Source organism: Oratosquilla oratoria, chromosome 32 (genome assembly GCF_046742065.1).
Source record: "Oratosquilla oratoria isolate Oo_2021 chromosome 32, ASM4674206v1, whole genome shotgun sequence".
NCBI lineage: Eukaryota > Metazoa > Arthropoda > Malacostraca > Stomatopoda > Squillidae > Oratosquilla > Oratosquilla oratoria.
In genome coordinates, this window is record NC_134808.1 from 13809590 (window position 1) to 13819589 (window position 10000).

A 10000-nucleotide genomic window follows, 5' to 3' on the forward strand; every position below is an offset into this window, starting at 1 on the left:
CTACTTATGTGTTGCGACACCAACCACGACGGCAAAATCGACTACGTCGAGTTCACCGAGCGCTTCCACAACCCGGCCAAGGAGATCGGCTTCAACCTCGCCGTGCTCCTGACCAACCTTTCCGAGCATATGCCCAACGACCCGAGACTGGCCAGGTTCCTTGAGGTTGGTAAAGTTGGGTCACAGTAACCTGATAATGTAAATAATCCCTTGAATTCCTGGAGTTCGCTTTAGCCAGTTTTTTGCTTGGGGGAACTCTGTGTCCCTTTCAGAGGTACGGGAATCCCAGGTCGAGAACCACTTGGCTAAACCTTCCCATTTTCTATTTCATTCTGATCCCCTCTCCTCGCCTCTCTTCAAGCAAACTAAACCCTCTTCCCCAGGCAGCCCTTACCGTTTCGCATAAGCACTACTTACAGTAACCCCTTTACCTCCTCCACAGACTGCTGGCTCCGTCCTTAACTACTTCGAGCCCTTCCTCGGCCGCATTGAGATCATGGGCGGCGGAAAGAGGATCGAGCGAGTGTACTTTGAGATCAAGGAGGACAACATCGAACAGTGGGAGAAGCCGCAGATCAAGGAGTCTAAACGAGCTTTCTTCTACTCCATCGTCACTGAGGGCGACAAGGAGAAACTCGAGGCCTTTGTGAACTTCTGCGAGGATGCCATCTTTGAAATGCAGCACGCTGCCGCTCTCGTGGAGGAGGAGGAAGACGGCATGGTCAGGAAGAGTGAAGCCGACGCGCTCAAGTACATCGGAGAAGACGAAGAAGAAAAGTGAGTTTTTGTCTTCGGGTGCTGACCGCTCCTTAACTACTTTTAACCAGTTCACGCGCCCTGCTGATCTTTGTAGTTGTTTTGAGAGAACATTAGATAACTTTATGACAAGTGGGAAGGGACATAGATCTGCTTAGTGTAGGCCTTATGGTCTCTTCCAGGCGATTTTATTCAGCTCAAACAAGGGTAAGGTCTGGAGGTTAGGGGAAGTTTCAGATCTAAAAGTATGTTTTGCTCGATGCGATTATTATTAGCCTATCACACATTATACCTGGCATCACATTTGGGTAAACGCGTTGGTAGGTTCGATTAAGATGATTAGCCTCGTATTTTGTAGGTGGGAGCAAAACAACCTTATTCAAAAACAAAGAACTGGTGCTCTAGACAATCGTTTGACTATCACCATTGAGCCATGAACGATCATCGTTGAGTGATAGTCGCACCGAGCAAAACGTGCCTTAAGAGATACGTCCATTCATTGTATGGGTTGAGGAGAAATTTGTTCCTGATCTCATTTAGTGTCCTCAAAGAACAGAACTCGAGGCTTTCCTCAGAATCTACACATTACATCTCCAAGAAGACATCAGTTTTAATTGTGGCCGCATTCTGTCAAATATTTAACCGAAAAGGTTTGCATGGGCCCTGTTCACAGTGAAAGTTTGAACCGCGAGGAAACCGCAGCGGTACCGCATAGTCGAGGAAAAACTGCGCGGTTTGTGTGAACTTTTCCAATGACTTACAGTGTAATTGAACCGTCATGGTTCAAGTCGCTAGTGTAAACAGGGGCTAATAAGTTTGACATCTCATGGGTCAGGTTTGAGTGTCCGTACTAGAAAATGTATCCCATAGCAGAAAAGGAAAAAAGTATTTGGAAAGAGTATTGTTGCTTTAGGGTCGATTTCTCGAGATATACGCACTAAAATCTGACAGCTGGAATCCTAGCACTAGTTTCAATAGTCTAGATTGGCATGGCGGTAAGATTTCTCACCTTACACAGCCCTCAGCTACCTAACTTTCCTTCATTGCATACAGGACAGGCATGGACCTCATCAAGTCCAAGCTGGTGGCTGTTAAGGACCACGTGAGCGACGGACTCTCCCTCTTTTCGCTCTCAAACATCAAGAAGAAGTTCAAAGAGTTGAAGCAGATGACGCCGGGTGAACTCACCCTTGCCTTCTTCAAGCTTATCATGCTCGCTTTCTACTACGGCGGTTTCGGAGTCTTCTATGTGGTGCGATCTACCGTCAGGGGGCTCATGGGTCTCATGCAGGGTCCACCTGTTGAAAAGGTAAGGGAGAAGGTGTGGCAGGGAATATAGTGTGTGTGTGTGTGTGTGTGTGTGTGTGTGTGTGTGTGTGTGTGTGTGTGTGTGTGTGTGTGTGTGTGTTAGAAAAGAGAGAGGGAGAGGGAGTGAATGAGAGTAAATGAGTCACTGAGAGTGAATGAGCGAGTATGAGTGATAGAGTGTGTGAATGAGTGTGTGAGTGAATGAGTGAAAGTGAGTGAGTGAAAGCGATTGAGTGAGAATGAGAGTGAGAGTAAGAGAAATAAAGAGAGCTGGAAACCAAGGCGTTCAGAGTCAGGGAAAAGACTCAGAGTGGTTTGTTGATGGTTGATTTTCTTCTTCTTTTTCTTTTGCAAATATATATAATATTTCCGGGCAACTTGTACAAATAAATTTAGCAGCAACTGTTAGACCTGATAGTTTCCAGGGAGGTTTTCGTACCCATTCTGTGAGCTCATGGCATCCCCGCCTCCCATTCTCCATTTTCGCTCAGGTGGAGGCCAAGGAAGAGAAGTCCGGACCTCTGGTGCCGCTTGTGGCCAACATTTCCGCCATACCGGACGCCGCGATGATCGAGGCGGGACACATTCCAATAGGCGAAGATTTAGCGCCGGCGAAGCCTGAGGCTGAACCCGTCGAAGGAGAGCTCAAGCCCGAAGAAGGAGAGTAAGTACGAGTACCTTTTCCATTGTTTGGTAGGCTTGCAGGTCAGGCTCGTTTGATTCGTATCGACTTTTCCCCGTGCGTCGTGCTCTCAAATAATCATGGATGTCTATTGCACTATATGGACCTTGGTCTATTGACGTTTTCACACGTCACGACGATGACCACGTTTGAAAGCGTCCATCACTATTTGAAAGCACGACGTCGCATCGTGGACGGCGAAAAGTCGATACGTGTGAAACGAACCTCACAGGTCCTTTGTGTGCACGGGGGAGCCTCTGCTACTGGTGGTCATGTTGCTCGCAGGCAATTCTTCGTATAATCTTTGGTTACGGTGATGGTGATGATGATCCTGGTGTGTGAAAACGCTTTGTATTCACCGCGACGTTTGATATGCTGGACAATTGGGTGTGACAGAAGACTGCCTCATTTTAATTGTGTCGCAGCTTTTGTGATGCAGTAGAAGGTTCTGATTATCAAGAAACATGGCCATCAATTGTAAAATTAGATGGTATTTATTTCTCTAATAGAATGGAATCCATGAAGCATATTGGTAAGTATGATGATTGCCATTCCCTATATCTCAGTCATGCTACATAAAAGGGGTTACGCAGTAGATATAATCATGCTGTGTGTTGGTCCTGTATGTTGAGCAGTGACACTAACGGCCAGTTTATATTATCAGCTACGTCATCGTCTTATCAAGATTATGATCATCATCATTTCGTGGTGAGAAGATAATTTAATGGCTAATGTTGACCAGGCTTTTTTTAACATTACAGGACATCTAGAACTAAGCGTCGGCTTTGCTTTCTAGCTTAACCACGAATTACAGGACATCTGAAGTGTCTGGGTCAAGCCATTACGGGGATAGTGATGGCACAGTCAAGATGTGAATGAAAATGTGTTTCAAAGCAAATGCTGTGTGTCTGTATCGCGAGAGGGGCACCCCATGCACTTCCCTGGAAAGGGCTCTAAGGCCATGTTCACACTAGCGGTTTGAACCTCGGCGGTTCAATTACAATGTAAATCAATAGAGGCGTTCACACCCAACTGTGCAGTTTTTCCTTGATTATGCGGTACCGCCGCGGTTTCCGTGCGGCTCAAACTGCTATTGTGAACAGGGCCTAATAAGGCAGGGATTCTGAACCTAGTTTCCCATTTATTACTGCATCTTTAACCTTTTCGTTGCCGACGGGGGAAGGGGACTTCTCTCAGTGGGACAGAATCGCATGGCGGAAATGAGAACATGTCCTAAAGGTACGTTTTGTTTGTTGCGATTATTAGCCTACTACCACAGCCAATAACGGGTGACGCACAACATACCTCCTGGTATTATATTTGGGTAAACGCGTTGGTTGTAGGTTCGATGAAAATCATCAGCCTCATGCCCATTCATTGAGCCATGAACGATCATCGTTGACCGATAATCGCACCGATCAAAACGTACCTCAAGGTCGCAAACTACAGCGAAAGGATTAAAACTAGGTTTGATTGGTTAGTTATTGGGCTTCGTGTCTGTCGACTGCCACCAGGTTAAGACAGAGGTTGATTCTCCCCCCGTGATTGTCATGATGTAAGTCTTCTCTTAAGAAAAAACTAAGGCTGTGCATGAATCCGCATAATCCTGAAGCTTGTTTTTGCGATTATGATCTTTAATGAAATGGTGAGCAGCTTTTGGTCCCCGCCACACATTCACGATTCTCGTTAGATATTGTGAATTTAAAAACCTGTAAGACGACTTCCCTTACAGTATTCTAGACTTCCCTAAGGACAATTAAACAATTTGTCTAATATCCATATAGGCTTAACTTCTAGTTTGTCATTCAGCTTCTCAATATAAGGCACAAAGGTTGACATTTGGAGATTCCAAAAATAAAAGATTGTAAACGAAGTCATTTCTACTCAAAGGAACTCACTCGAGTCGCTTATGTATGACTGGGGCCTAAGCAAAAGTTCAGAAAGGTGATTAATGTTGAATATAAACAATTAAGCGATTTCAACAAATTTTAGATGTAAGATCTATATGGGTACAACATCTCAGCACCAGTAATTTATTCCCAAGTATTTTAAGCTGTTTGCTGTGCCTTGTGCGACATATTTCCGGCCAGTAATTAAGATTTCATTTGGATTAATAAGATTATATTTGATAAATAACATTTTGTTTTCTAAGATATTGTAGTTTCATTGATTATATATATTTGATCATAATCGCTCCAGGCGATGAATTAAATCACGCATATTAAACAAAGTTATGTCACATCTGTAATTCAGTGATAATTCATATTTGATCAAGAAATATTTCTGCCGATAAATTCAAATAGAACCATATTTATTGAGCAAAGTTAGCTAATTTCTGTACTTTTATCCAAACATGAGTTTCTAAACCTGATGTCTTTTTTTAATCAGCAGCGCCTCATACATTGCCACTAACCTTAGAGATAAGGCGTTTAGGGTTGGCAACTTAGTTCTTCTAATTATAACATGCATTGGTGTTAACGAATAGTCAGTTTTGCAGTTCCTTTTCATAGTCCAGCTTTTCTCTTGTGGTTCTTCTTGTTCTAGAAGTTTTGATGTGAGTGACTGAGTGACGCTTTCAATCCCATTGATGCTTTTTTTTTTTAGCATTTATATTTTGTGTGTGTAAGCCAATCATTTTTGTTTAGCAGAAAAATGCATTTTTGTTTCGCTTGTGGAGATTTGCCTAGTCGAGGTTTACTCTGTAATAATGTACGGTAACTTGACCTCTAAAGATGGCGGCACAGTAGACTGACATGCTACTTGTTTTTGCTACTTCGTTTGAGTAGTAACGGCTTCGATTACAATATTCTAGACTTTCGTAAGAACATCTCAACAATATGTCTAACATTCGTAGAGGTTCAACTTCTCTTAGCTCGTCATTCAGCTTCTCATCATATGAAAAACAAGAGATTGTAACCGAAGTCGTTTCTACTCAAACGGAGTAGCAAAAGCAAGTAGCATGCTAGCGAGAAATGTCTAGTATGCCGCCACCTTAAACACAATAGATTAGGTACTTAGATAAGTGGCAACGTTTTATGAACCTCCCTATCAGCGACGTACTTTATAGATCATGTTCAGGCTTATTTCAGTCGATCAAGGTGCCATTTTGGTTGGAATCCATTTCACAAATTACTGTATTAGAAATTCCTGGACTCGCCGGAACAGCCTCTGTAGAGTATGTCACTGTTGATAAGTCGATAGACGCTGGGTGGGAAAGAGTGAGGTCGATCCACAGTCGGAGATGGCAGGTGAGTGCAAACAAAAGAAAGTAGCTAGGGATCATGTGCTATTTTTTTTCCGCGAGCCACAGACAGTTTGATCTCAGTGTGATTTGGTCGAGTTTGATCTAGTTAGATTAAAGTTCGATTAAGGATGGCGGTGCTAGAATCCAAGATTCGTTCTAACAATACGAATGGTAGTCGAACTCTTCCAATGCTTTGAATATATATATATATATATATATTATACAACCACAAACAACTTTTAATTCAATGCCATCGCAATCGAGACTGAATAAACGCTCGATCGAGACATTTTGTTGGAAATTGAAACGTGGACGAGCTGAGGATTCGAACCCAGCTAACCCGTAACAAAGTTACAGTGACTTAAACCAATGCGCTATCAATTGATCGCTGGGAACCATTCAGTGTAGATGTATATATATATATATATATACGTATATATATATAATATATATATATATATACATATATATATATACGTATATATATATATATATATACATATATATATATATATATATACAGTATACTCGTGTGTGTGTACACACACACACTTTTCTCCGATTCCCAGCAGTGACTGTTACCTGCCCTAACAGACCAAGTGTATAGGGCAAAGATAACTGCTTCGGCCGCAGCTACGCACTTCCTGGCGTAGGCTCCTCACCTTTTTGTGATTATATTATTAAAGCGTACGATATATTTTTCCACTGCACACTGGTTTTCGATATTTTTTCAGTACATATTGGTGAACTTGTGCGTTTGTGGTTTTAGATCCGATTTGAGTCCAGTCACACACAGATCGAACCGCTTGTGGCCCGTGTAAATATCATATTTTGAGATTGCAGGCATGCAGATTTCAAAAGTATAAACATATAGCTTGACCTCGAAGGTGTTTCATGGCCTCTTCAACCATCTCAAATCGTGGGTCTTGCAATATCTTGGTCTTTGTTCAGTGTAGTTAGAAATTAGACATAACTAATGTTAAAACGTTGCCCTGAAAGACGATCAAAGAAGAAAGGGGTTCCATCATCTGGTGAAGAATTAAAAAATCCTACACCCTATAGTCTGTGCGCTCCAAGGAGCTCGTTCATGGTGTGGTATACGTCGTGATTTACTACTATCTATTATGCCAAATCAACCATAGTACATGCCTTTCTATTATTTCCCATATATGTGCTATTTGATTTTTTTCTATTCTGTATATAGTAAAGGAACATTTATAGTATAATGAGTATCAATTTTTATGAATATAAATTCTATGACACGCCGAGATGTCAGGTGAGACAGGTTGTTATAATCCTAAAAGGTGATACTCGTTGTACTATACAGCTTCTTTTACTATATACAGAATATAAAAAATTCAGATAGCACTTAAATGGAGAATAAGAGAGAGATAGAGAGAGGCATGTACTAAGGTTGGTTTGACACGATGTATGTCACATCCTGAATCTCCTTGGAGCGCACAGACTATACCCGGTAGTAGGTTTGGTAAAGTTAGGACTCTTATCCAATGCGGATTCATGGCAGGTAAGGCTCTGTGTATAAGGGTCATAGTACCTCACTTACACAGGAGTTGTGTTCAGCGTACTAACACCTTCGTAGGGTACTAACTTCACTTTGTCGCTGTGTCAAACATGACGTCCAAACTAGCGAAAGATGTTTACAGAAACGTGATCTCAATGAAGGTTTTGAGAAATAAACTCCCTAACTGCTGCATACATTTTGCTCTCTTCTTTATCGAAGCCTTTAAATAGAAAAAAAAATGTATATAACCCCGAAGCCAATAATGAAAATCGTAGGTACATTAATAGTGCAAGCACTTAGTGATAGAAGGCACGGACTATATCGAGATGCACGTGGAAATGCAACCGAATGCACATGATGTTAAATAACCTATTTAGCTTGCATAAAACCAAAGCCAGATCATACACCGCCAAATTTAAAATTCAAACCAACAAGGCAAAGACCTTTATAAAAGTTGTCGTTACTTTTCATCATTCACCGAGTGAATGACTAACGTGGATCCTCCCAAGCGTCTTGCACACAAAAGTTTATTTAACAATTTGACGACCTCCAAGAATTTATATCGGATAAGGAGAGACGCTTTTCAAGAATATTTTAATGGATTAAAATTTCCCTCAGGACCGAATATGCTCGCTCGTATAGCTACGTGAAATCGTTTGGCAGCAGTCAAATTAAAATCCTGTCAAAATTATCGTTGTATTGAAAGCCTTTGCACCTATTACTGCCAGGGTGACTTATAAAGTCGTACTCTGGCTGCAACCAGGCGATTTTGTTCAGCCGGAAGATACCCCTGGCCGTTGAGATATCCTGAAGTGTTTGGAAAAACAGAACGTCAGGCAAAAACGAAATATGGCGCAGTGCGCATGTGCATACTAAATTGCCAGATACACGATGTTGTGAGGGAAGCGTACAGAACCTAACTTCCTAACAAGAAGAGTTGTGTTTACAAAATATTGACTTATGTTCTGTCAAGTAGGGTCTTCGATGGACTCTCAAACTAGCGACGTATGTTATACTGTGAAGTAAGAGACCTGTCTCTTCAGAACCTAGGTCTTCACAACGTCATTAGGGTATTTGGAAAAATAAGTTTAATGAGGAAATAATGTAAAGCAATGAGATGCGTGCGTTTACAATCCTGCGAATTGAAATAAGGCGTTTTAGCGATCTGTGCTATGCCACTAGTAAATGTCATTATCATTGTTATTATTATAATTGCTATTATTGTTATTTTTGTTGTAATAGTTATTATCATAATCATTTTCAGTATTATTGTTATTGTTTTATTATTGTTATTGTGATTACTTGGGTAATAGGTCACCAATCGTGTTGCGAACAATACCCCAAAGGTGGTAGATTTTACTTATTTGAAGTGATACCAATTTACTTATCTATTTATCTGTTAATTTATTTTCAACACTTGTGCCAGGAATTCTCAGGCGGAAGAAATCTCCAAAAAGATATTTATATATATGCACGTTTCTGGTCTCAGCCAACGTCTTGTTCCCTTTGCATTCTGTAGCTCTCCCCAGCCTCGCCACTGAGTTGTGTGCATGCGGCGAACTAACACCCTAACCAAAATACTAACGAAACATAATAAGCATTGTAAGCCAACACAGTCGCGTGCAGCTTAAGCCAGCCGGCAATGGTACACCACCCCTGTTCGCCTGCAGCAGCATGGCACAGGCCCACCTGTAGCAGCATGGCACAGGCTCAGCCCAAGGCCCACCTACATTAGCATGACACATGCACAGTCAAAAGCCTACCTACAGCAGCATGACACATGCACAGTCCAAAGCCTACCTACAGCAGCATGACACATGCACAGTCCAAAGCCTACCTACAGCAGCATGACACATGCACAGCCCAAAGCCTCCCTAGAGCAGCATGACGCAGGCACAAGTTGGGTTTAAGTTCCATTCTACTGGACCTCGTCAGACATTTACAGACGGAGAGACGGAAAAGTCGTTTATTCTCAGTAACCTGACAAGTAGGAGCGAATGTAGATCACACTAGTGTACAAACCTCTTTCATTTACTAAGGACAGACTAAAAAGAATAAATAGTAACGAGTCAGTACACTTTTACACATACACTTTCATTGTTAAGCGTACATTCCATACATCTTTGAACGAGTGAGCGTAAGCTAATGCGTATACAGATACAGATACCTACATATATGCATTTGTACATACATCTATGTATGCATTCATGCACATATATGTATACTTACATATATGTATGTATGCATGCATACATACATACGTGCATACGTGCATGGTTACACACATACGTGCATACGTACATGGTTACATACATTAGCCTGCACACATACATAAGATATACATACATGCAGATATACATTCTTAATACATATATGAATATATAAATGCATTCATACATATACATAAGCACCTAACAAACATTTGCTTTATACATGCATATGTACATACATTCGCAATGGAAAGCACATACCTACTTTTCTGCATATA

The 10000-nt window shown here is 41.4% G+C and overlaps 1 protein-coding gene across 9 annotated transcripts in view; it reads left to right on the forward strand.

The window, feature by feature from the left end:
* Nucleotides 1–10000, forward strand: part of RyR (Ryanodine receptor) — a 636026-nt gene that overhangs the window by 593767 nt on the left and 32259 nt on the right. For all 9 annotated transcript variants that reach the window (XM_076213834.1, XM_076213833.1, XM_076213832.1 and 6 more), the window contains 4 exons: nucleotides 1–165; nucleotides 443–777; nucleotides 1810–2065; nucleotides 2556–2728. The exon at nucleotides 1–165 is cut by the window's left edge and continues 16 nt beyond it. In XM_076213834.1, the coding sequence (XP_076069949.1) occupies nucleotides 1–165; nucleotides 443–777; nucleotides 1810–2065; nucleotides 2556–2728 (929 nt within the window). The remainder of the gene's footprint in view (nucleotides 166–442; nucleotides 778–1809; nucleotides 2066–2555; nucleotides 2729–10000) is intronic.